This window comes from Protomyctophum parallelum (genome assembly GCF_964188405.1).
Source record: "Protomyctophum parallelum genome assembly, chromosome: 3".
Taxonomy (NCBI): domain Eukaryota; kingdom Metazoa; phylum Chordata; class Actinopteri; order Myctophiformes; family Myctophidae; genus Protomyctophum; species Protomyctophum parallelum.
Window position 1 is genome coordinate 47,805,245 of NC_139698.1, and position 27,989 is coordinate 47,833,233.

Genomic DNA, 27,989 nt, shown 5'->3' on the forward strand with positions numbered 1-27,989 from the left:
GTCGACCCTAAGCCATCCCAGCCTGTCAAAGTGGGCAGGGGTGAGGTGGGTTCGGGGGGTGAGGCCAAGTAGGAGCCTGACCAGTTTGTTTTGGGAGGTCTGGAGCCTTGTTTTAAGGGCCTTTGAGGTGCTGTGGTACCAAGAGGTGGATGCATAGTCAAAGAAACCTTGTACGAGGGCTCCTGTTAAGGTCTTCAAGGTGTTTTTGCTGACCAGTGAGGAGATCCTGTAAAGGAATCTTGTTCTTTGATTGGATTGTTGGATGTTGCCCGTTTGCTCGGCTTTAGGCCCTCCTCTTCCAGTGGGGTGCCTATGTTTTTATTCCCATGTTCTGAATACCCCTATACCGACAGATTTATATGGGTCATTGAAAATGTACTTCTGTTGCTGAAACCTCTGAAAGTGGACTGAATTAAAATTTCAATGACCCATATGTGGGGTTCACTAATCTCTCAAGAACAGATTCGGAGCTACGCTACTGAATCTGCCGGCAGGGGTATTCAGAACGTGTATACGTTGTGTAATCTGTAACAACAATGTATACACGTTCTTCTGAATACCCCTGCTGACAGATTCAGTAGCATAGCTCGGAATCTGTTCTTGAGAGATTAGTGAACCCCACATATGGGTCATTGAAAATGTAATTCAGTCCACTTCGGTTGTAGGTTTCAGCGACAGAACCCTAACCCTTACACACTAGCATTCCGAAGACCGCTATTCCGACGCATCGCCATTCCGACTCGCCGCGTTACTAACACTGTCCCTAACCCTAACCGCACGCGGAAGCCACGTAGTAGGAATGGCGGTGCGTCTGAATGTTTATTCCAGTGTCAAAACATCTTTGGTGCATGGTGGTTCTTAATTGGACATGCTAACATAAATACCGGTAGATGTATTAATTGTTCAAACAATCATTTTTTATTACTGTAGTCTGTAGCCTCTGATTATTAACTGGTGTTGGGTTGGAACTTTTAATTGGTTTTGTCTGACAAGGGAAAGCAATTTTGGGAATTGCATCTTCCAGCAGTATTCAGGCAGTGCAGCTCAGCTGGTTCTATTTATGCTGTTTCACTTCAACCAGGTATTTGGAAGGTTATGGTGTCATCCAAGGCCAGTCATTCTTTCAGAGCTTGCTGCATTGCTATGGTAGATTACCGATATAGAAATCCATAGCATGTCATGTTTTTCTGACTACCAACCATATTCAAGTTTCAATCACAGGGATATTCTGTAACATTTCATGGCAAATTGAGAATGCAGACTTTAGAATAGCCATAGGTCCCCAGGTGACCTGGTCGGTAGTCTCTCTGTCTGTGAACAAAATAACTCAAGTTGCTGGGATGATCACTGTCAAAATGTCTATCTAGCGATGCAATGTTTAGCGGCAATCACTGTCCTTACTGTAGATTAAGGATTAGAGGGAACAAAAGAGTATTGAGTTCATTGACTTTGTTCATTGTATTTGTTTGTGGTGACAACTCTATACAACATAACTGTCAGCATCAGTTTCGGTGTGAATTATAATGGTTTCACTCTAAGCTGCTGTCTGAGGGCTGGTGGTTTAGAACGTTGTGTGAACTTTGTGAGAGCATGGTGAGTGGTTAAGACCATGTGATTCAGACACAGTGACTGCCATGCTGCTGAGAAGCCTAGGATTTGTTCTTATACTTTCTGTTTACAGTCACACACGCGGACATTCTCTGGCTGTCCTACTTTGCCTGTCTGTCTGTTTGTGGTAGCATGTGCACATTTGTTTGTGTGTACTGTACGCGCATGTGGGTCACGTGTTTAGTGATGGAAAAAGTACTCAAGTACTCTGCCATTTTCAAATGGACGGAATATAATGCAGGGCTGAAGTGTGTTACTGTTTTGTAATAATACTCAAAATCTACATCTGAGATGTAGTGTAGAGTAAATGTAAGAGTATTTCCCATTTCTAATACTTTTAAGTAAAGTAGCCTACAAATACCTCTAAATTGTACAGTAAAAGTACAGTACTTGTAGTAAATGTACTTAACCTTACGTTACCTTCCACCACTGTTTGCGTTAGTTTGAGCCAGATGCAGCAATGTTCCCTGGCAGATCCTATCGTATCGTGTCGGATTCCACACAGTTGCGTAACCACTGCTCTCCAATCAGATGTTGTTTCCCAGAAGTTTCTGCCATGGGTTTTCCTAACCTAACACACACACACACACACACACACACACACACACACACACACACACACACACACACACACACACACACACACACACACACACACACACACACACACACACACACACACACACACACACACAATGAAAACATAAGCCCCCCTGACTCCTCCGCTAACAAGTTGTGCACACTCCCCCCTCTTTCAAGTGGAGTTTCCCAGTTTTGTCAAGATATAATCCCTCCCTCCTCACACTATACTAACAGGAGCAGGGAAGGGGGCCTCAGTCAAACAGACAGACTGACAGTCATAACAAGATCCAGAGATACACTCAATTTGGTACATGAAGAAGAAGAGAGAGAGAGTTGCTTTTCTGAAGGCCATCATTTACTGTCGGGAGTGTCTCTCTTTGGACCTGAGTCTTATTTGAAAGCAAGCTGTGGCTTTATGTTGCTCAGAAGACTACCAGACTGAGCTTTGATTCTCTTCTGTTCACAGAAAGACTTTTCCTGCAGCAGCTCCTGGGTCTGTGTATAGCTGAGACACACAGAGGAAGCTTCATGTCAGGACAGGAGAAGACAGACAGCATGTGTCTGGGCCCTGTGGGGACAGCAGCCGAGCGTGAGCTGCTGTGTGTGTTCGGGACGGGCGACCTGGGTCGCTCTCTGGGAGAGCGTCTGATCCAGGCCGGCTACAGGGTGGTCTATGGGAGCCGCAGACCCCACAGCTGTGGACCCCTGCCTCATGGAGTTCAGGTACACCTCTACCATCTACAGTATACATCTATCTCTAATCCTAATATCTAACTCTCTGGAGTCAGATCAGGTGACCTCCATATAGTGGCAGTTATAGAAAAGAAAGTGGGTTATACCACGCTAAACCACGCAATACCACCAAGTTCTGAGGACACAGCAATCCGGTTTTAGAGCTCATGTGACACATTTTAACACACAAGTTTAGACTTGCTACATTGCAAACAAAGCACATTAAACTGCATTATATAATGCAGTTTAATGTGCTTTGTTTGCACACACTTCATACACATATTATGTGTATGAAGTGTGTGTGCATATGTGTGTGCATGTGTGTGTGTGTGTGTGTGTGTGTGTGTGTGTGTGTGTGTGTGTGTGTGTGTGTGTGTGTGTGTGTGTCTTTCATATCGTAGACATTAGGGCCAAACTAAACGTTGCTCTTTGCTCTTTCAAAAGAAATGCTCTTGAACCTGGCAAGTGGCGGTGTGCGGGTGTCCCTTCTTTATTCAAGTGGCGGTGTGCGGCTGTCCCTTCTTTCTCCTACGTTGTATGCCTCGTCACCATCGCACCTGCTCCAAATTGCCTACCGGGTGTGCGGAAGTCATCTCTCTATAAATACCGTAGCCCTGAAACATGACTGCCATGATGATTATCATGACAGTCATGACTTAACTGCACCCTGTTTTTGGCGCTCGCTACATTTACAAAGAATACGTATATATAAACATTCTGATTAGTGATTTCAAATATAAAGTACTCACAATTTGTCCCACGGGTGTTAGTTAGTTGCAGCACCAGCGATTAGAATTGCTGCATCCCGCGTTGTTTAATAAAAATATTTTTTATCCGAGCGCCCCGGCTACTTTTTTCAAACGGGGTTTGTTTGGGAAATCCACAGTTGCACACCGGGAGCGCACTCGCCTATTAGTCTGTATTGGCAGGGCGGTCAGCGTACCTATATCGAACACACCGAGTGCCACCCTCCTCCCGACCGATAGGGGGCGGGGCGCGTAGTTGAAAGCCAATGGCAAAATAACACCTCGGATAAAAATGCTTTTTCTTTTCTTTTCAAAATCTTTTTATTAAAGTTGTTTTGACAAACCCAGGGGCAAGCATTAAACAGAGACATATCAAATATGAAAAAATAAAAAAAATAATTAAACTCCATCCCCTATCCCACCCACCCCCCACCCACAATCCCAAGGATAGTCGGAAAATACATAAATCTATATACACATACACGAAATACATGCATACATAATTACAAAAAATAAAAAATAATAAAGCAGATTATAATAGCAGAGCATAATTAGTTTCAGTTGTGGTTGGCGTGGCACGTGGCCACGTGGCACGTGGCCACGTGGCCGAGGCACACTATACCGTTTGTGTGTTGTGGTAGAATGTCATAAACGGACCCCAGGAAAAATGCTTTTTAATAAACAACGCGGCATGCAGCAATTCTAATCGCTGGTGCTGCTACTAACTAACACCCGTGGGACAAATTGTGAGTAGGCTACTTTATATTTGAAATCAGAATGTTTATATAGCCTATACGTATTTTTTGTAAATGTAGCGAGCGCCAAAAACAGGGTGCAGTTAAGCCATGACTCTCGTATGAATACAAGAGTTTTGATTGATTGATTGAAATATTTATTAACAGTTTGTAGAATTTACAGTACATTTTAAGCACAAACTCAATACAAAGACTGTCAACTGTGAGTGGACGACCCAATTAAGCATTGCACTTGTTTACAACAGGGTCCACATGCATGGCTATAAATATCGTAGACATTGAAACACAACATACATATTTGCATTACGCTTTTTTGTATTATGCATATAAAACATAAATAAAATGTATATGATTGGTGGATCAGTGCATCTAGGCTTAGTGTATTAGTGTATTGTTTTATTGGTGTGTGTGTGTGTGTGTGTGTGTGTGTGTGTGTGTGTGCGTGCATGCATGCATGCGTGCACATGCATGCATGCGTGCGTGCGTGCGTGCACGTTTATGCAGGTACTGAGTCATGCAGCAGCAGTCCAGTCCGCCAGTGTGGTCATAGTTTGTGTCCAGAGAGAACACTATGACTTCCTGCAGAGTCTGGCTCCTCAGCTCAACGGGAAGGTAGGTTTATGCATCCAAACATCACCACCAATACAGCAACTAGTCCTTCTTATTTACATTTAATTTATCTATGATCATGTACCGTATTATCATCTGTAGTATCATGAAAAGTGCTATACAAATAGAATATTTTTGAGTGGTGCAACCACTCCAAGGAACAGCAATGTCTGTGTCCGGCGCTGTCCGCCTATGTGTTCACCTATGTGTCTGCCTGTTAATGAGCACGAGTATGACTATTAGTACCAGTAGGGGTGCTGTTGTGCCAGAGAGAGAGATAGTGCTGTACTGTTGCCTGCTAATGAGAGAGAGGAGAGTTGCACCACTCAGTTCACACGGGTGTGATTTTTATAATTGTTATTAAGAGTACCAAAGTCCTGAAGTCACTCGTTTATCCCCCGAGGTTACGGAAGTGTTTTCTCTATGGAGAATAACATTAGGTCATCTTAATCTCAATTATCTAGTGACAGTCTAAAAAGTAAAAAAATAAATAATAATAATAATAATAATAAATTGTCCCGGCGCTATAAACAGGAATGTGGCGCTGTATCATTTTACGATAGTCAAACAATCACTTGTTTATTTTTGAAACACAGTTCACGTCTTCTTATTATGGAACTTATACCGTCATGATGTTGGATGATGACTCATTGTCACTTAAATTGTTGAATGAATTCATTAAAAGTATCTACACATATAGGCTACAACTCCATATATATCTATGGAGTTGGACAATAGTTGTATTGCTGCTTTCTGATCACCATATGGCTGTGATTGATTGAAAGGTGCTGGTGGATGTCAGCAACAACCTGAGGAAGGGTCTGTACCCCGAGGCCAACGCTGAGTACATGCAGAGGTGAGACGCTTCCCAACTTTTACTCCCCCTAACTGCACAGTATCTCTCCAGTTCACTGGTTCCAAAACCTTTCAGGTCGGGACCCAAAAGAGAGATTATATTTTATTTGCCTTGGACCCAAACTAGTGAAAATAGCAGATCTAAAAGCACACAACGCATCGCTTCGCACCGTGTTGCGAACTTGTAGATTGCATATTTACACTACTATACTATACTATACTATACTATACTATACTATACTATACTATACTATACTATACTATACTATACTATACTATACCCGTTCAAAGGATCTTCTCTCCTTTGAACCATTATTTCAAAAAATTATCAATAGGTAACAATGACAGCTATAAAGTAAAAACTATTAGTTATACTTGTTTCAGTATGTTACTTGGTTATTTGTGTTTATTTGTGATAGGATAGGACATGTAAAAAAGACAAAGTGAAACATTAAGGATAATTACCAGATGTTGTTCTACACAATGTGTAATAAAGGGAATAACACAAATAATACTTTAACAATATGTTAATTCAGGCCTAGGGAGCTTTTACAAATCATGCATGTTTGTAGCTGCTATCCAATGTGTGCCAAGTTTAAGGGCTATAGCCTATAGGACTGCTTAGAAAACCCAGACCTGCACATTACATAATGTTTCATGGTGTCCTGTGTCTAACATCTGTTTCTCTTATTGACCATTCTACACAGGCTGTTATGCAATTCTATCTACTATCTACTGACAAGAGACTTTAATGGCCCAGCGATGGATCATATAATAAATATACAATAAACATAATGATATATGAAAAATCACATGATCAACAACATAACATTAAAAGGGGGTTTTGTGTTCTCGTGACAGGCTGGTTCCTGGGGCGTCTGTGGTAAAGGCCTTCAACACCTTGTCTGCGTGGGCACTGCAGAACGGCCGGACAGACGCCAACAGACAGGTACGGTACAGTTGACTGAAGCCTCTTCTACAGCAGTGGTTCTCAGACCTATTCGTGTCCGGGACCCCCAGATGTGTATATAGTTGGCCGCAGACCCACATCTGAAAACATTTTGTGCCAGGGACCCGGGAATAATTCAAAATTACTCAAAAAAACTCAAAATATATATTTTTTAGTTTAGTTAAAAAAAATAAAAAAAAAAACAATTTTTGAATAGCCAAAGTATAAAATATGGTTAAAATGATTGTGAATTACCTTATTATGCTGGGCAGCCCCCCCCCCCCCCCCCCCCTCAAGGACCCCTGGGTCGAGGGGGTCCTTGATTCAGGGGAGAACCACTGCACTGCACTACAGTACAACACTGTGTGCCTGCTACACACCCACACTGTTACACAAAGTCATGCTTTGTAATAATTGTTGAATTGAGTGCATGTCACGGTAGCAGAAAGTTGAACCCAAATGCAGAGCCAAACACAGGAGCAAAATTCTGATATTTATTCACAATATGGTGAATTGCAGATTGTGGAAGGTTGCATGGCAAACAAACATGGAGGATGAGGGAAGCAGTCCAGGCAGGCAGCAGGCAGACGAGCAGGCAGTAGAATAGGTGAGCTGGGTTCTGGAGGAGAGGAGAAGAGCTTGAGTTTGCAGGAAACACAGGAGCAAATACTAGGAAATATAACTATAGACTATAACTTCACTAGACCATAAACACTGGCTAGAGTCAAGCTATAGTACTACCATGAAAGGTTGAACAGTGATCTGACGATGAGTGGAGTGAAGACCAGGGTATAAATACTGTCAGGGCTGAAGAGTTGATGGCCGGCAGGTGTGTCAATTGAGTGCGATGAGGTGACCACAGACAGGTGTGCCAAGGCTGGAAGCTGGGAGGAAAGCCGACGCCCACACACAGCCACAGTATGGCAACACATAGCCCTGGAACATGACTGACAGTCATGCAGAAACTTTGCCCTGTTTTTCGCTGCATTTACAAGATTTCCGTATATATAAACATTCAGATTTCAAATATAAAGTACTCACAAAGTGAGTGTTAGTTAGTAGCAGCGCCAGCGATTAGAATTGCTGCGTCCCGCGTTGTTTAATAAAAAGCATTTTTGTCCGAGCTCCCCGGCTACTTTTTTCAAACGGGGTTCGTTTGGGAAATCCACAGTTGCACACCGGGAGCGCACTCGCCTATTAGTCTGTATTGGCAGGGTGGTCAGCGTACCGATATCGAACACACGGAGTGCCACCCTCCTCCCGACCGATAGGGGCGCGTAGTTGAAAGCCAATGGCAAAATAACACCTCGGATAAAAATGCTTTTTATTAAACAACGCGGGATGCAGAAATTCTAATCGCTGGAGCTGCTACTAACTAACACCCGTGGGACAAATTGTGAGTACTTTATATTTGAAATCTGAATGTTTATATATACGGAAATCTTGTAAATGTAGCGTTCGCAAAAACCAGGGTGAAGTTTCGTCATGACTCTCGTATGAATACGAGAGTCATGAATCATGGCTAGGCAACACAGAGCCACATACTGTGACAGTGTAGCCAAGTGCAAGTGCTGAGGTTAAAAAAAGCTCAGCTAAATAAAGGGATAAGGATAAGGGATACTTGAGGATACTTGAGTACTGAATACAGGAATAACTAAACGCTGTTTAAACACAATTGAACAAAAGTTGAGAATGCGGAAATAAACTAAAGTTTCTGAGCAAATGGAGATGTCTAATGTTCCTTCCATACCAGGATTTTTTTTTATTTTTATATTTTGCGATTGATTTGGCTAAAAATATATTCCTTTAAAACTGTTTGTATCATGAGTACAACAGCAATTTAATTTGCATACCTGCAAAGGCAACAGGCGCATAGGAGAAGACCAAACGAGTTCCCCAACGCACTGGAAAAAAGAAGAAAAACAAAGAGAAAAATCCTACACACCGTCTTCAAATGCAATTAAAGTTTTAATGGGAATAACAATGTTACCTGTTATACCTTCATCAGGTTATCTGCTTTTGCAGATACACCCACACAGAACGAGAACATTGTGCAGTGATGAAGTAACACAAATAATGATTTATCACCAATCACCACAGATAAAGGCACGGTATGAATTAGGCTACATTTACTATATGAACAGTTTGATATGAAATATTCACTCACACATCGTTCTTTCATCACACCCCCAGTGTGTTAAGACCTTTATTAAAGACTGAGAAACAAAGGGCTAACGCAAACATACGTTCCAATGGACACACAAATAATGTTCAAATGGGCACACAGAGCAGACCACAGGTAGACACGGTGAATCTGACAGGGCACTCACAGTCTCTGCTTTTGGAGGGAAATCAGAGTTCATTCCCAATGCCAAACCACTGTCTTTTACGTTCTTTAAAGGACAACTTTAGTTTTTTTCAACCAAGGTTCATGTTTTAGGTTGTTATTAGAGAAAGTAAAAGATGAGTGTTCATTTTCTTTCATTTGCTGCTTTCTTTCGTTTTAAGGATTTTAGCAGTTTTTCTAAATATGTATTTTTTTTACAAAATGTTATGGTGATTTTTTTTATTTATTATTTACTATAGTCCTACTAGACCCCAAGAAATTACATCTGGCCACAAAAGATCACAGGATCTATTGAATGTGACAAACTGACATATTGAGCCTATAGACCGATTCCGTACCGGTTTCATGGTCGCAGCCTACGTATTTCCTGTAGGCGGACTCGACGTAGCTGCGGGAGTAAAACCCTCACCAGGCGCACCTCTCCACTACAGTGAACGGCAGAGTGACTGATGTTAGTTTGCCTCAAACTTTACTCCTTTACCTGCTTTTTTACTAACACTAACATTACAAAGATGCCCAGAACATCGAGATGAACCTGTGTAGTTTATGGCTGCTCCAACAGTAGTGGCAACATAACAAATAAAATAAAACGGAATGTCTAATATCCACCGCGATGGCTGAGACCAGAGCCATTGAGTAATGGTTGAGACAAAGCAGTGAAGAATCCTGCAAGATACATAATTTCAGTCTTACCCAATACCCAATCTTTCTGTTTTATGAACACAAGGCTGCTGTATTTTATACCTCATACTAAGCATTTAAAGTATGAGGTATAAAGTACAGCAGCCTTGTGTTAATAAAACAGAAATATTTGATATTGGGTAAGACTGGCGTTATGTATCTTTCACTGCTTTGTCTCAACCATTACTCAATGGCTCTGGCCTCAGCCACCACGGTGGATATTTTGACATTCCGTTTTATTTTATTTTTTATGTTGCCACTACTGTTGGAGCAGCCATCTACACAGGTTCATCTCGATGTTCTGGGCATCTTTGTAATGTTAGTGTTAGTAAAAAAGCAGGTAAAGGAGTAAAGTTTGAGGCAAACTAACATCAGTCACTCTGCCGTTCACTGTAGTGGAAGAGGTGCGCCTGGTGATGGTTTTACTCCCGCAGCTATGTCGAGTCCGCCTACAGGAAATACGTAGGCTGCGACCATGAGACCCGCTACGGAATCGGTCTATACACACAGTATAAGCCTTCCCCCAGTAGGCTACCTTCACATTCAGTAGATCCTGTGATCTTCTGTGGCCAGATGTAATTTCCTGGTGTTTATTGGGACTATAGTAAACCATAAAAAAAGAAATCACCATAAAATTGTGTAAAAAAATACATATTTAGCCCCATGCTCGAATGCCCCCCTGTCAAAAACTGCTAAAATCCCTAAAACGAAAGAAAGCAGCAAATGAAAAAAGATTAACACTCACCTTTTACTTTATCTAATAACAAACTAAAACATGAACCTTGGTTGAAAAAAACTAAAGTTGTCCTTTAAGTGTCAATAGGACACGCCTTGCTCAAGGCCAAGGGCAACTCAATGGTGTAGTTCTTGAAGCTTAGTGCAATATGCATTTTGGAATGCATATTGCATACATAATTTAGCTTTATACTCTGATTTCACACTTTATAGCTGGATAAGAACATCTGCTAAGTACCTAAACTGTAAATAATAAATTATAATAAGAAGTTAGAACACCACAAAACAACGTCATACGCTCGCACGTCATATGCACGCACGCACACACACACACACACACACACACACACACACACACACACACACACACACACACACACACACACACACACACACCCACGTCCCTCAACACCTATAAGTTCATGATTCAGTAACTCTAAATTATACAGGATTTGGCGTGTAATCATTGTTTCAGCCCATATGGGCTTAAGTTAGACCCATAATGCGCCTTTATTTTCCTGCTAACCATATGTAATTTTATGAGAGCAGAGTTGTTGTCTGTTTCCGAGTTTGTGTGTGTGTGTGTGTGTGTGTGTGTGTGTGTGTGTGTGTGTGTGTGTGTGTGTGTGTGTGTGTGTGTGTGTGTGTGTGTGTGTGTGTGTGTGTGTGTGTGCGTGCGTGCGTGCGTGCGTGCGTGCGTGCGTGCGTGCGTGCGTGCGTGTGTGTGCACATGCGTACGTGTGTGCACAGCTAATCTCGGATAGATGTTCCAATGTTATCATTGTATAGTTATCTCCGCCAGGCTGGAACGGACAGGATTAACAGCAGCTCATTACTGGCACAGCTGAAACGATCAGCCTCAAACTTTGCATGTACACTCCCACTAGGCCAAGGAAGACATCTTTAAATTGACCTCATGATGGCACCTATATTTCTTAGTCCGTACATCGTACAATGCTTTTTTGAGAAATGAAGTAACCTAACGTGTTAGTTTTACAATTAGAGTACATCGTTTTTATAGTTTAGTTATTTCTCCAAAATAATGCCGTTACTTTGTTACATTTGTAGCCACAAGGAAAAGGAAAATCCATCCGACGCATTTGCGCTGTTTCATGATAAATTAACAAGATCGTCTCTGCCAACGGAGACTTGCGTGGATGGTACACGAAAACCGGTGACTGATGCCTTGCAGTCTGTGGTGATTGCATAATCATTCTATTTAATGGTGCACCACTTTTGGTATGACACATGCATGGCTAAAGGTATTACATGGCTTAGAGATTGAGAGAAGACAGAGAGGTTGCCCTTTATAGTACAGTCGTGGTAGTATATTCACATCATTGTTGGATGTATTGGTGAAAGGAGGAGAACAGCATAGCTCTTGCACAACACTGGTGGTACAGTGCACAACACTGGTGGTACAGTGCACAACACTGGTGGTACAGTGCACAACACTGGTGGTACAGTGCACAACACTGGTGGTACAGTGCACAACACTGGTGGTACACAGTGCACAACACAGGTGGTACAGTGCACAACACAGGTGGTACAGTGCACAACACAGGTGGTACAGTGCACAACACTGGTGGTACAGTGCACAACACTGGTGGTACAGTGCACAATCTTGATTTTATGTTTACCAAATGTTCTCGCGGAGGGGTTTTAAGTAACGCCAAAATAATCTTCCAATTTACTTTTCTCAGAAGGTAATCCTGTAATGGAATGGAATAGGGTTAGGAATCCTATAAGGTAATTAACGAGTTACTTTTAAAAGTAACCTTTACCCAGCACATCTAACAGTGGGAACAAACCAGTACATTGTGGAAATAAACAATTAAACAGTGGAAATAAACCATCTGAGAGTGGGAACCAGACAGTTAAGATACGTTCCACTGAAGGGGTCTTTCTTTGTGATGTATTGTTGAATGAATCAACCCCTAAAGTTGTACACAGCACGTTGCAACGTGACGTGTTTTGTGAGCTTGTACAACTGCTATTTTCGATGCACGACACGATGGCAACTGAGCATAAATCAGGGTCTCTGTAGGAGCTCTGCTGTGCTCGTCCATATAGGATTTGCTTCCCCTTCCGTTCTCTCTCTGTTGCTGAAAAGTAGCTGCATAATATGTGGGATTTTTCTGTTATTCTGATCTGGTTATAAAATCCCCAAAAGGATAGTGAGAACCACACCGGTGTGTGTGCGTGTGTGTGTGTGTGTGTGTGTGTGTGTGTGTGTGTGTGTGTGTGTGTGTGTGTGTGTGTGTGTGTGTGTGTGTGTGTGTGTGTGTGTGTGTGTGTGCGTGCGCGTGTGTGTGTGTGTGTGTGTGCGTGCGTGTGCACGTGTGCATTATGTGTGTTCGTTCGTTCATTTGCATAATGCATCTCTGTGCGTGTTTGCATTGTGCATCTACATACCATGTGTGCTCGTTGGTGTAGAATCAGCAACAGCGTACAGATGTTGACCGAGCTTCGCTAGTTCTCCACCTTCTCATTTCAACCTAAATGTGGATGGCTCTGCAGGTGGTATAGCACGTTGAATCCTCCAGAGTCCAAACATTGCTTTCATTTCCATCTACGCAGATGTATGTATATGATCAGATAATGAAGACATACATACTGTAGCATAATATATATATAGCGCCCACACGTAATATTTCAAGGACCATTAAAAAGAGAGGAGCTGTGTGTATTGCAGATGCACGTGTACAGTACAAACAGTAGAGTAGTGTTTCCACGTGGTGTGCCTTCAAACAGCAAGACGAGGTTATTTTTTTCTTCCATGTGTACAGCAGTGCTACTCAAGCCGCAGCCCCCGCTTAAGGCCCGCCATGGTCATACCAATAAAAATATAATTAGTTATTGTCTAATTGTGTTTTGAACAAGGTATTGTATTGTTTGTTCCAAGATAAAGTGATATGGCCTGTATTAACCACTTATTTATTCACCTGTGATAATCTGTTCAATATGCTAATTATCTTCACATTTTGTGAATGAAGCCTCATTTTGTAACTTCATCATTAATAACAATGTTTTTGTTCATTGAGGTTTGGACTTATAGATGGAAATGTGGGTTTTTACTGTGTTTCCTTCATTTTTGGACTAGTCTAGACTGTACAAAATAAATTTGTAAATGTTTCAAAAATAATACTGACATTTTTAGCTTGCGGCCCTAATTTGTCTTTTGGAATTTTGCCGAGTGGCCCCTGATCCGCCCTGCTGTACAGCATGAACTGTATACAAATAAAGTACAGTTTTCCTCCAAATGTTTCACTTTGGACCCAATGCATTTATGCAGAAGTGAACCACATACATGTTATTCAACAATATTCCTCTATTGGGGTTCCTTAGGTCCAACATCTTAAAGGTTTTATGACATTCATTTTCAATTATTTTTCTTTTTCTTTTTTCTTTTAGGTTTTATGACCTCAATTACACCCAAAAAACCTGAACTTTGAACATTCAGTGGATTTTCTGTGGTCTGAAGTTTTCTTTGGGGTTTTTTGGGCCTTTTGAGCTACAATGAAAACAGGCAACACAGTGAAACAGTGACATCTGCTGGCAAATCCCATTGACATATATGGGATTTGCAGTAAGTGATGTCACTTACTGCCGGCAAATCAGAGCACCTGTTTGAGCCAGAAAACCCCAGATCACAGAAAATCTACTGAATGTTAAAAGTTCATGTTTTTTGGGTGCAATTGAGATTAGAAAACCTAAAAAAAACAAGAACAATTCCAAAACCTTTTTTTTAATGTCACAATCCCTTTAAGAACATCCTTCCTGCGGCCACTTTTTCACTCTTATGTCCAGTATAGGCCTGTAGGTTCTTACATTTATAATTGAGGCATTAAGCAGACACTCTCACACAACGTGCAAGACAGGAGTAAGCTAGCATGACCAATTTGTCAAACAGTAACAGTGTAATTAGGTGAGTTAGTGCTAAGAAAACAAGCAAGTGAGTAATTAGGATAGCAAGCTGACATAAAACCTGGCATCTATTTAACATACAAAGCCACATACTGTACCTTGCATCTATCTGCAGAAGAACATACATATACAAACTTTGTTTGTATATCTACAAACAAATAATTAAAATACATGCATTTCTGTACGCCATGTGTCTGGGTAATGTGTGGATAAATGGTAAATGGTGCATTTATATAGCGCCTTTATCCAAGGCGCTTTACAGAGATTGTGCATTACATTCACCCATTCACACACACATTCATACACCGATGGCAGCGGAAACCATGCAAGGCACCAACTAGCACATCGGGAGCAATTAGGGGTTCAGTGTCTTGCTCAAGGACACTTCGACAGTAACTCTGGGGGAGCCCGGGTTCAAACTGGCAACCTTACGGTTACCATCCAGGCACTCTACCCCTGAGCCACCGTCGCCCCTGTGGATGGACATGTCAACTCATCAACATGTCATGTCAACATCTTCTGTACTGCAGGTGTACATTTGTGGGGACAGCGCTGAGGCCAAGCAGATGGTAGCAGACCTTTCCACCAGCATGGGTCTCAGTGTCGTAGACAGGGGTTCCCTGTCAGCCTCCAGGGAACTGGAGGATTTCCCTTTGCGGCTTTTCCCCCAGTGGAGACTGCCTCTGTGGCTGGCCACCGGCCTCACCGCCTTCTTCTTCTTTTACCTGCTTACCAGAGATGTCATCTATGCTGCCGTGGAGCAGAAGAAGGACATCTCCTTCAGAATCATGGTGTCCCTGGCCAATAAGGTACGCTGTCGGATGCTTGATCGCTGAACACTGGAAGCCATGCAGCAGTGCTCCACGCCGCTACACGGGCAGTATGAACAGCCCGATGGGTTAACACGGCACTTTGCAGCAATCTGTGGTGCTTTCAGCTCCAGTGTGTACCCAATCATCCCAATGTGAGAGTCACTCATCAGTCATGCATCACAATGCTGTGATGTATGCTGTATGTTTAGCATATGCAAGTGTAGCATTATGCAGAATATATTATCCTGCTTATTACACGCAGGGATGGGAACAGATAGACACTAGGTGGTGCTAGATTGGAGCACCTGCCCTTTTGTCCTCTGGACAGCAATATGCTCTTTTGAAAGATAGTTCAGTGAACATGAACACAGCTTCTGAACGATGTGTTAGTCCCATGTCCACTGAACTATTGGACACAATCATCACAAGCCACATAATCTTCTCAACATTCTGACACTAAAATGGCTTTTTTCAGAGATACAAATCAGGAACTTTGTAATCAATCTTTTTTTGTCCCAGCAACAGAACAGCAGCACTTTCTAGATTTAGCGACAGTAAACATTTGCGAGATCTGCTGCCAGACGGTGCCCATAGGAGACCATGTGTACAGTATGCCATTTTGTGTACCATTTTGCCTCTAGTGTTTAAAAGGGGATCTTCCTAAATATCCACCATCTTTGCTTCAGGTCTTCCCCATTGTGTCTCTGGTCATGTTATCTCTGTGCTACCTGCCTGGAGTCCTGGCCGCCATTCTGCAGCTCTACAGAGGAACCAAATACAGGTCAGAGCTGCATGTTTGCATCTAGATTTGTATAATTTCCTTGCTTTTACATAATGAACAAACCTACATAACGGCAACAACTAACAATCATAATGGTGAATTTATCTTGCACATCTTTTAGTATTAACTCTTCCACATAAGAGAAAATATATTACATAATTATCATATAAAACAAGCTTACAGCAATAAATGAAGGCGGGTTATGTTTTCCAGGCGTTTTCCTGATTGGCTGGACCGCTGGATGTTGTGCAGGAAGCAGATTGGTCTACTGGCTCTGGCCTTGGCTTTCCTCCATGTCTTCTACACTCTAATCATCCCTATCCGGTAGGCTACAGATACACCAGTCATCTAGTCACAAAATAGATGGAAACACACTGACTTTAACAAGTATTAACCTTAGAGTATATATTAATAGAGACGGCACCCGGAGGAAACCCTGAGGCGAAATGGACATAGTGGCCAAATTTGGTATTGCGGTTTGGAACCAAACACATGAACGCGCTGGTCCGTTGACTATCATTGCGCACGTTCATGATGACACGTGAACGCTGTTTCATACTTGAACACGTGCAATGATAGTCAACGGCCAGCGCGTTCATGTGTTTGGCCCAATCAATCCCAGAATGCACTCTGTTCCTACCCGGAAGGAGGAGTGAAATCGCCTCATGCGCTTTTGAGCAACTTAATGCAAGTGGATGGGAGGAGAAATCCGGTGCCGCCTCTATTAATATATACTCTAAGGTATTAACACACTCAATTCCTCTCCACAGCCATACATCCACTGTCTGGCACCCTTTACAATGTTATCAGAACCTTATTGACCTATACCTCCTTTGCATTGATTGATTGATTTTCCAGATACAAAAATACATGATTCTCTGTGGAAAGAATAACTAGTTTAAAATCCATAGATGAACTAATACATTATGATTGTGTGAATCTGTAGGTTTCTTTTAAATTGTACACATGTAGTAATTTTGTGCATTTGCCCACAGGCATTATGTAAGACATTATCAGACCCAGCATGCAGTCTCCCTGGTAAGGCTGCTTGCTAGCAGGAACAAAGAAATGCTAATTACTGTGTACAGTATGCGGCGTACTGCCATGTATGTGTATAAATATAAAATGTACCATGTATTAGCTACTGTACGTCAGCTTTATGGCTTACACCAGGGGTTCTCAAAGTTTTTTGGCTGGGGACCCCCGGAAATGCTTTGGCGACCCCCACCCCGCACCACCCCCCTCCCCACCCCCAATACAAACTGACTCCAAAGATAACCTTAATAATAGAGAAAATACATCATGTAAACTCTTTTTCATTTTCCAGCCATTCAGTTGCAAAACAAAATATTGGAAATAATTTGGGGACCCCCAAAATAATTTGGCGACCCCCGTCGCGACCCACGCGTTGAGAACCCCTGGCTTACACAATACTAAGTATTATTTTAACTCATTTTTATTTAGACCATTAACAAAAAATTATTAAATTAATGTAATTGTTGTTTTTTTGTTTTAGTTTTTTGCGTGTTTTGTCCAAAATGAATTAATGAATGAATGACAATTTAACATGTCAAAATGTTGACCACAACTGTACAAATTCACCACTTTTACATAAACATTTAAAAAGAAAAAAATAATGTCAACACAATTTGAATTATTTTCAAAATGTTTCAAAAGCATGTTCAGAAATGGCAAAAAACATCAGACAAGCTCACAGCACATCATGATGTGAGCCTGAAGATCGTCAAGTTTTCATACAATGAAAAGCAGTGGTTAACCCCCACCCCTCTCTCTCTCTCTCAGATAAGGGAAAACAAGACTGCAGAGTTTGACAACACTAAGGCCTGGCGGACTGACTCCTACTACGCTGTGGGGATTCTGGGTTTTGGGTTGTACGTCGTGCTGGGAATCACATCTCTGCCCTCTGTCAGCAACGCACTCAGCTGGAGGGAGTTCAACTTCATACAGGTGTGTGTGTGTGTGTGTGTGTGTGTGTGTGTGTGTGTGTGTGTGTGTGTGTGTGTGTGTGTGTGTGTGTGTGTGTGTGTGTGTGTGTGTGCGCGCGCATGTGTGTGTGTGATTTTACTCTGAAAAGCCCCGCCTTCCATTTCCCCCCAAAACCGGGAGTTATAATTTTCCATTAACACCTCGCACTGTCACATCTGATCGAGATGCTTGGTTAAGTCAGAAATGAGGACAGAACATCGCCGTTCTGATCAAAACTGTGGACAGCGATGTAGATTTAGAGAGAATAGACAGTTTTGTGAGTGAACGGCTGCTTGCATGCACGAAACTTTTAGAATCTGATCAATCTGGTCAAAATGGGTTAACCTGTTAGCTAGAAAAAGTGCCGCTCTGGGCACAGGTCTCCACCAGGATAACAGCGTTTGTGATGTTTGGACAAAGTTGTACACAGATCAGTGCAGTTATAGGTGTAAACATGTAAGTTGCATTTCTTGAAGAAATGCAATCTTAGCCACTAGGCAGAGGAAGACATTTTCTTCCTCTGCCTAGTGAGAATGTGTGTGCATAATTTCACGGAAATCACGCGCTGTGTTCAAGATTTGAGGCATTTTGTTCAAAATGGAGCAATCCTGCAAACTTTGGAAGGCAATCTTGATTCTTAGCCAATCGGGATGGCATATGGGAAAGCGAACAGATGTGTGTCGATCACATGACTGTGGAGATAGTGTATATCGATTTGCGTGATGTACGAGTAATATAAAGAAATGTGTTTTACAAAAATTGGCCTCATTGTGGCGCTATAACATGCCATTGTGGAGAATCTGTGGCAGAGGTTCGTTGTTGGCATCCAGGGAGTGTGTGTGCACAGTTTGGCTATCTGTACACAGACGGACGGACACACGCACACACACACAGACACACGGATGGAGTGCAAAACATACTCTCCCTATGCCTTCAGCTGGTGGAGACAATAAAAGTACTTACTTACTTGATACTTATAATAAGTATCATAAAGCTTATTGTAAGTCCTGTATATTATTTTGACCCGCCACCCCCCCCTTGAATCAAACATTTGATTTAGGTTCTGGTCAGGCCTGTGTGTGTGTGTGTGTGTGTGTGTGTGTGTGTGTGTGTGTGTGTGTGTGTGTGTGTGTGTGTGTGTGTGTGTGTGTGTGTGTGTGTGTGTGTGTGCGTTTGAAATGTCAGCCAACACATTTGGTATGGTATATGGATATGAAAAATGCGTTGAGGTGTAACATGCCGAGGCAGCACAGGCAGCGCTGACATTCCCCCTGCAGAGGTTTGAAGTCAGACTTATATTGATTCCATTAATATTCCCTCAGTTTCCAACAGCCAAGCCATTGAAGCCAAGGTTTTCTGTTTCTGCGATGCTGATGCGATTCTTTCTTTGGGCAGGAGGACAGGTCAAAAAACGCTTTCAGGTTAATTTTGGTCGAACCAATTATCGTGTGCCTCAGCTGTGACCTTGGGAGTCCAAAACGGACAGCATGGATGGATGATCCAGTTAGCGCACAGACACGTGATCACAATGCTTAACGAGCTCACTGAATAGCCACTTAGGAATCGGTCAGATGAGAAAATTAGTTACCTGGTGTGCCATTATCACTGAAGGTAATTTGTGGAAAGAATAGGTTCTGACTTATTGGGTCCAGGCCATTCTTTTTCCTTTTTTTCTTTTGCGACATGCTTGTAATGTGTTCACCTTGTGAGTCGAGTGGTGTTTACAGCAGTGGTTTCCAAACGGTGTGCTAGAAGTAATGTCCAGGTGTGCCTTGGGATTTCGTCATGAATATCATGTCGCAAAGCAGAGCCCCGATTTAGGTACCCATTATTTTATTTTTTTACAAATATATATATATTTTACCACAGCCAGACTTTGGGCATGTCATTATGTGCCTTTATAATGTAACCCTGACTCACAGCCTGCCTGTGGCATTCAATGTCAATGCAGCGAGTTGTCAGCTTGTAGATGACATATTTTCACTATGATGAATACAGGTACTGTATGTATATTGATATTTTGAGATTCAGGTCATAGGGCACTGCATGCACTTCAGAACCTGATCCACCCTCATACCCATCCTGCTCACTTAAAACCTGGTTCAGACAAAAGATTTGTGACACTGATAGAACTGTTTTCAGCCCGATTTAAACTTTATCGTACTGCGGTGTCACGTGCCACAGAAAAGTTGATCTACAAGCTCACATCTGTTTAGACCTATCGGCACACTCCTTTAGACCTGCGGCCAATTCTAAAAACGCCTTCTAAATGCTGTTGCTAAAATGATGTTGCTATACTGTAGCAACAACTACCACAAAAGGTGTTCCAGGTCTAATATATATATATATATATATATATATATATGTGTGTGTGTGTGTGTCTGTGTGTGTGTCTGTGTGTGTGTGTGTGTGTGTGTGTGTGTGTGTGTGTGTGTGTGTGTGTGTGTGTGTGTGTGTGTGTGTTTGTATACAGTATATACTGTATATACAGCCCGAGCTGAATTGCACTAAAAGCCGATTTGCTCGTTCACATAATTATGACGTAAATTCTCCATTCATTGTCAATGGCATTTAATGTTTGTGTTGCCACAAAAGTTCAGGACAAAAAGCTGTATAGGCCAAAAACGTTCAAAACACTGACACACAGATGTTTTAAATGATCATAAAGCAGGTGTACAACCTGTGGCGTGCTGAGAGCTTATACACCTATGCTATTTTTGCATAGCCAATGCTAAATTCTATAATGACATAGATGCTTTCAGCTTTCCAACAAGAATGGTTTGACTTTCACGATTCTATTATGCTTGTGCTATGTGCTTGCTAAAATGACATGCTATTGAAAAATGGTTGAGTCTCAGGAAGTTTGTCCTCAGCAGACTGATGTTTTATTTGATGTTTGTGGTTTTGTTTTTGAAGCATTTCATTTGTTAACTTCTTTCCTTTGTAGGAAGGATTATGAGCTTATAGCATAAAGTTAATTGATGGATTCCCATGAGGAGTGAGTAGAAAGCATGTTAAATGCCAGCAAAGGGTCTAAGGCACTGTTTCCCAACCAGTGGGCCGGGACCAATGTTTGGGTCACGGACCAATTTACATTTTTAACACAACTTTCTTTTCAACAAAATTAAAAACAATTAAAAAAAAAGCTATTTGATCAAATAGCGGTCCCCGGCTGTAGAGCACCGAGTCGGTAACGATGGAAGTTGGAGATTCATGCCCCATCCGGCTATGCAATACTCCTATCTGTCTGTGTCCTTTTCTGCCCATATATGGAGAGTTCTGTATCTGTCTCTCTGTGTCCCTTTATTTCTATGGCATGTGTTTTCAACAGGTGGTCCGTGGACCACTGGTGGTCCGTGGAGGTATTGCATGTGGTCCCTGACCATGCATTTAGTAATGTAGGATTTGTTGATTTGTTTTAAATGTTTTTTTCCACTAGTTGAGAAACCGTGACCTGGTGACCTATGATGAGTCCATCCATGTAGTAATTTACTGACAAGTTGGAGTTCAAGAAATTCAACAGAAAAAGGGAGAATCTCAAGAAAGGGGAAGTGTCTGGTTGAGTCATTATTATTAGGACATTTAGTAGTAGTAGTCAACGGTTGAGAAACAGTGGGATGTATACACATGGGATGCATAGCAAGTGTTAATTTGAGAGACAGCGAGATGCATGTTCGACCGCGACCGGTATAGCCATGACACTTGGCGGCTCGCCACGGCGTTTGGCCGGATTCGTCGACGGTTTTTAGTTTTCGGGCACTGCACTCTCTGTGGTGGTGTGTGGAACACGTGTGTCGAATTTGAAGTCGGTGGGGCGAACGTTTCGAGTTACGTGGGTTACAGACGTACACACATTATGTATACGTACACACAGAGACTTGAAATAGCATATATACAAACTTTCAACTTCTTTCTTTCTTTCTTTCTTTCTTCCTTCCTTTTTGATGAATTGAACAAGGTGGACCCTCTTGTAAACAATTGTAATGCGTTATTGGGTCGTCCACTCACAGTTAACAGTCTTTGTATTGAGTTGTGCTTGAAATGTATACTGTAATTCTGCAAACTGTTAATAAATATTTCAATCAAACCTTTCTTTCTTTCTTTCTTTCTTTCTTTCTTTCTTTCTTTCCTTCTTTCTTTCTTTCTTTCTTTCTTTCTACAGTTGAACAAGAAATGAACCTCACCACAGGGAACACACTCATTCATAAATGTAACTGGGTCACGCCAAGCTCATTTAATAATTCTCTCCCTCCTCCTCCTCCTCCTTCACTTTGGCCACAGATTAGAGCAGAGCTTTAAATGTTAAGTTATTCATCAAATGTAATTCAGGGAAGGCATTCATTATACCAGGCCACGCATCTTCAGGAGTGACTTGCGTTTGTGCGTGTGCGTGTGCACGTGCGCGCGTGCGTGCATGTGTGAGCGTGCATGTGAAGGTCAAAAGCTTATCTTTATAAAGGTCAGGCTATCACATTTTATCTATCATGCTCATTAAACCTATTACACAGCAATTAAATTTCAACAAACTGTGCCAGTGAATGAGTGTGTGTGCGTGTGTGTGTGTGTGTGTGCGTGTGTGCGCGCCTGTGTGTGCGTGTGTGTGTGTGCGCGCCTGCGTTTGTGCGCGTGTGTGTGTGTGCGCCTGCGTGTGTGAGTGTGTGTGTGTGTGTGTGTGTGCGCCTGCATGTGTGCGTGCGTGTGTGTGTGTGTGTGTGTGTGTGTGCAGTTTTGATTTGTGTCCTATCTTGTCGTCTCTGCTGTCCTCTTAGTCCTAGGTCCTTGCTGGGGGACATTGTTACTGTCAACCATGTCTTTGGCGGGGGACATTTATCTCCCGACCTGCTTCCCCTAGTTCACATTGGGTTACTTACTTCCTCTTCACACTCCATACTGGTGTCTCAATGTCTGTCTCTTGGTCACGCATAACTCCTATACATCGCTCATGCAGGAGGTACGCGCGACCGAGAGAAACAGGGCGGACATTGAGTGAATGAAAGTACTTTTGACATGGCAGCCGGTCAAAATAACCTGTGGTGCGCTGTACAGTTGTGACAAGAAGACTATATAACATGCCTTCCATGGACAAGGTACTTGACTCTTTCTTCCGTCCACACGTGGATTGTACCAATGTCAGCAGTATGCGGCAAACACGCACCGACTCCTTGCACCTTAATCCATGTCCTAGCAGCACCTTGAATAATGTCCTTAACCCATTCTGACCTGAGATCAGATTCATACGAGGTTTCCACTGGACACACACTGGTCTGATTAACCCATTCTGACCTGAGATCAGATTCTAAAAATGTCAGTCGTTCTTCGATTTTTTTTTAAATAGCAGACCTACAAGCTCGTATCGCGCCACTCGGTGGCGCGATATGAGCTTGTAGATCTGCTATTTTTCAATAGTTAAAGCATAACATGATGCTAACACCAAAATGGGTGCCCGGACAGAATGGGTTCATCCATGTCCTAGCACCTTGAATAATGTCCTTAAGTATATATAATGCACATACAGTACTCAGCGGCTGCTATAATGCTCACTTCACCTTATCTTATCTCAGGTTAAAAATATTATTATTTTGTACAGTTTGTAGCAAAGCTTGTAAAAGAGCTAAGAGACCTTTTTGTTTGTACTGATTGTGGCAAAAGCTTGTCACAAGCTTGACAAACACAGAAGAAAACCCTTTACCTCTACTTTTTGACTATACCTTTACTTACCTTGATCTCCTTCCCTTTCTTAGTTTTTCCTGGAGAAATGACACGATGGGAACTATGCACAAAAACTAATTTGACACCTCTTTAGGTGCTGCATTGCTCCTCCAGGCACAGTAATGTTAATAAGAGTGCGATGCGCCATTATTTTAAAACTTGTAGTTTGTGCATGTTTAAGATTACTGAGAAGAGAATAAGATTATTCCGTAGTGTGTGATAGCTGTGATTATTCCCTCATTGCTATATCTGTCTCTGCTGCTGCTGCAAGAAATAAATAAAACATTTCACTAGTCGGAATAAACACACCATTAGGGAGGTTTAAGGGATTTATTGACAGCGAAGAAATGGAGGGATGAAGGAATTTGAATGAATGCAGGTATGTAGGTTCCGGGGGGGTCGCCGACCCTGGAGTCTTTGGGGGGGGAGGTCGTATGGTGTTCGTCGTATGGTGTTCGTCGTATGGTGTTCGTCGTATGGCGTTCGTCATAAGGCGTTCGTCTGACGGTGTGCATGGACGGTTACCCCCAGGAACCTGAGAAGGAGAGAAGAGAGTTTTGTTTTACTTTTAATTGTTTGATCCACTTTTGGCAAAGTGAATGTAGTAGTTCTAGTGCCGAAAAAGCTCCTTTGGGGGGAGCAAAAACAAGGGACTAAATTATTTTCGCTCCTATGCCACCAAAATGTGGAACGCCCTACCAACAGTCATTAAGACATGTGAATCCCTTGACTTAAAATCTGAATCCCCCCCCACCCCCCCCCCCCCCTTTTCCCCTCACTGTATATGTATCTTTTCCCTTTTTGTCCTTTATGATGAATTCCTGTTCTGTTCTTTAACTACATAGAAGTGTCTATTTGTATGTCTCTAAATGTTTTGATGAATTGAACAAGGTGGACCCTGTTGTAAACAAGTGTAATGCTCAATTGGGTCGTCCACTCACAGTTAACAGTCTTTGTATTTTCAATCAATCAATCAAAGCGGGGAGAGGAGCTGCTATGGAGCCGGTGAAGGGGTGGGGGTGGGTTGCGAGAAGCCTGTAGGAAGGCGGCTGGTGTGCGACGCAGCGAGGCGGGCGAAACATGGAGGATTCTGGGTGATACTGGGCAGGTATAAAGAGGGACAGGTAGATTGGAGAGTGGAGGGCGGAGAGTGGCATGTTGTTCCAACCCCATTTACAGGGAGAAATGTGCGAAAACATACTGGTTGCTGATGGAAGTTATGAGTAGTGTGTTACTATGCTAAGCCTGGTCTTTTCTCATGGCTCTCTCTCTCTCTGGCTCCTTTCTTCCAGTCCAAGCTGGGGTTCCTGACACTGTTCCTCTGTACGCTTCATGCCTACCTGTACGGCTGGAACAAGTTCCTGAAGCTGTCCACCTACAAGTGGTACACTCCTCCAGGCTACATGCTGTGTCTGATCATTCCCTCTGTGGTGTTGTTCTGCAAACTGCTGCTTATTCTCCCCTGCGTCGACCGCAGCCTCACACGCATACGACAAGGCTGGGAGAGGAGGAGCGACCCGGGAGGAGCTGAGAGAGGAGAGGAGAGAATCAGTCAGCCACTGATGAAATGAGACGCACGCACGCACGCACGCACGCACGCACGCACGCACGCACGCACGCACATACGCACACACACACACACACACACACACACACACACACACACACACACACACACACACACACACACACACACACACACACACACACACACACACACACATAGTGTATAGCACAGATAGCACTGATTAACAGCAATAATTGTTTTTCTTCCATTTACAGAACATCTTATCAGGAACTCTGTGGTGAGAGTTGAGTGGAAAATGCTCAGGCTTCACTGTGTCATTGTAGCACTGAAAAAAGTTTTCACTTTTCAAAGTTTTTGTGTCAGGTATCAGTTTGTAGCTTCATGTCGCAGACTTGCACTAAAAATGGATTGTAGCCTGTCACTTTGTCGCTGATATAGTGTGAACTCAGCATGAGGGTTGTATTGGTTATGTTTAAGAAATATAACGCAAACGCTAACCGATATGCCTAACTCCATCACTTATCCTAAGGATGCTGGAACTGTATGTACCCTGAATGAAATCATACCAGGGACACCAATTAGACAAGCTGCCTGCAAAGAAAAATCCCATGCACCCACAATGGACTTTTTTTCTTTTCTTTTTTTTCCTTCACTGATGCTGAGAATGGTCCATGAGTGGGAATGAGTGGACCAAATGAGCTACATCTTTCTTTCTTTAAAATAAATAATATGCACGTTTTTCCACCGATTCCTCCCCCTAGGGCCATGTATGATAAGTCATGATGACATATTAAAGAAGAGTACCTCAAGTTGGCTCTACTTCAATGTTGATGAGAAATATTGTTTATGGAATATTTCACATTGGGTAAAATATACCCGCGTTTATGATGATGTAACAAAAAATACGTTTAGTGTTCTAGGGTTAAATCAATTAGAAACACAAAGTGTTAACTCCATGGCAGCCTACACTGCTACTGAGCTGTTTCCCTTATATACTGCAGACGCCACCCTTCGATTTATAATCAAGCAACCACAGTACAAGAGCAATCCACCCTAGATGCACACTGTGTTAATCAATCAGATGGATTAACAGGTGCCCCTCGAATCAGATCGTCATGCACAAATCACTCAACATTGAGGTTTCAACATGCAGCTCCCACATAACAGCGTCTTCCTGTGCAGATCAAACACAGATATATTAAAGAGATTCCAGTCATATGTGCACTTTCTGTGTGACTGCAATCTACAAGTTACGAATACGATTATGCATGTATTCCGCTGAAGATAGAGAGTATATGTAAGAGGCTGCTCTGTGACAAACTGATACACAAAACACACGTACCGTAAAGGTGATCTATTCTATACACATATATATGCTTATACGGTATGTGAAACTATAAATCCAGGCATAATCACTCATGCACAGACGCACATGCACTTTCTGACACCACTGCAGGCATCGGCTCATTATCTCATCTTGGCTCTCGCTTTCATGGAGTCAGCTCACTGTGTCTGTTATACTGACACACACACACACACACACACACACGCTCGCGCTCGCACACGCACACACACACACGCTGGCAAACTCACATAAGATTATACCCTCCATTTATGTAACCATGTCTAAACCTTTCCATTTTCACAGCAAGCAGTGTAACAATGTTGTATTGTCCAATAGATTAGCAATCTTCAAACACTTGCCTGATTTGTACATGGTTCCGCACCGGTATTGTTCGCTGGAAACTGCAGATCATCAAGATTGGCATTGTTGTAGGCATTTTGGCGTCTGTTGCACTGGTGTGCAACAAAGTCTAAATTAAGCATTGCACGCACACGCACGCAAACTCAGGCATGTACACACCTCACACCTCAAAGATCCTGACACACGTACAGTACTCTCTGCACGCGTCAATGCAGCTGCATATTGTTTGAAGGTATTGTCCTTTGTCTTCCTTTGTGAGACCAAGGCTTTGTGCTGCGATTACACCCACATACAGTAGAACCATTACATTACCACAAGAACCCTGACCCACAGCATGCCTGTGGCGTTCAGCCGGAAACCACATGTCTACACATGCCTCTCTCTTCTCTTCTGTGCCTTTGCAGCTATTTATTTTTTTGTTAAAAATGTTTTTGTTTGTTTACAAAAGAAACAATGTTGACCAAAGTGAATAAAATACTGTACAAAGTCAAAGTTAAAAGGGACCAAAGAGCTGTACAATGTCTATCTAAGTAAAACATCTAACTAAGAGCTTAGTTGTACCATATCAGAGTTTGAAAGTGGAGGACCCTGATGTAAACAAGTCTTAGTTTGCTTTTTCTGGTTTTATTCTCATATAGCAGATTTCGCATTGATCTGTACTTTCGTTGAACTGTACCCATTCTGCAAACTGTTAATATAATTTTCAATCAAATCAAATCAATCAGCAAAGCTCTGTACAACATTAGAAAGATAACAATCTAAATAAGGCATACCAAGGCACAGTAAATGGGCCTGGTAGTGCTGATCAATTTTTTTCCACCTTGTGTTATATACAGTGAAAAACTTAATATGCAAAGAAATGGAAAATAAAAGAAAATAAATGAAATAGCAAAAGAAATAGCACTGTATACAGTGTATAGTAATCTATTTTAAAACATTTTT

At 42.2% G+C, this 27,989-nt stretch overlaps 1 protein-coding gene across 1 annotated transcript; it reads left to right on the forward strand.

Moving 5' to 3' along the window:
• The first annotated feature begins 2,435 nt into the window (after window positions 1-2,435).
• On the forward strand, window positions 2,436-27,989 carry LOC310856391 (metalloreductase STEAP4-like). The gene is made up of 10 exons (XM_083761797.1): window positions 2,436-2,913; window positions 4,928-5,035; window positions 5,818-5,888; window positions 6,749-6,836; window positions 15,057-15,335; window positions 16,025-16,119; window positions 16,333-16,443; window positions 17,115-17,157; window positions 17,923-18,087; window positions 25,107-27,989. Exons 1-10 carry the CDS (start codon window positions 2,719-2,721, stop codon window positions 25,383-25,385), a joined length of 1,434 nt encoding a protein of 477 aa, XP_083617923.1. The 5' UTR covers window positions 2,436-2,718; the 3' UTR covers window positions 25,386-27,989.

Excerpts from the sequence above, each read along its gene's own strand:
- LOC310856391 (XM_083761797.1), top strand. The coding sequence starts at position 2,719 with ATGTCAGGACAGGAGAAGACAGACAGCATGTGTCTGGGCCCTGTGGGG. Across the intron at positions 5,036-5,817 it reads CTCCTCAGCTCAACGGGAAG|GTGCTGGTGGATGTCAGCAA; the intron begins GTAGGTTTATGC and ends ATTGATTGAAAG. Across the intron at positions 6,837-15,056 it reads GGACAGACGCCAACAGACAG|GTGTACATTTGTGGGGACAG; the intron begins GTACGGTACAGT and ends TCTGTACTGCAG.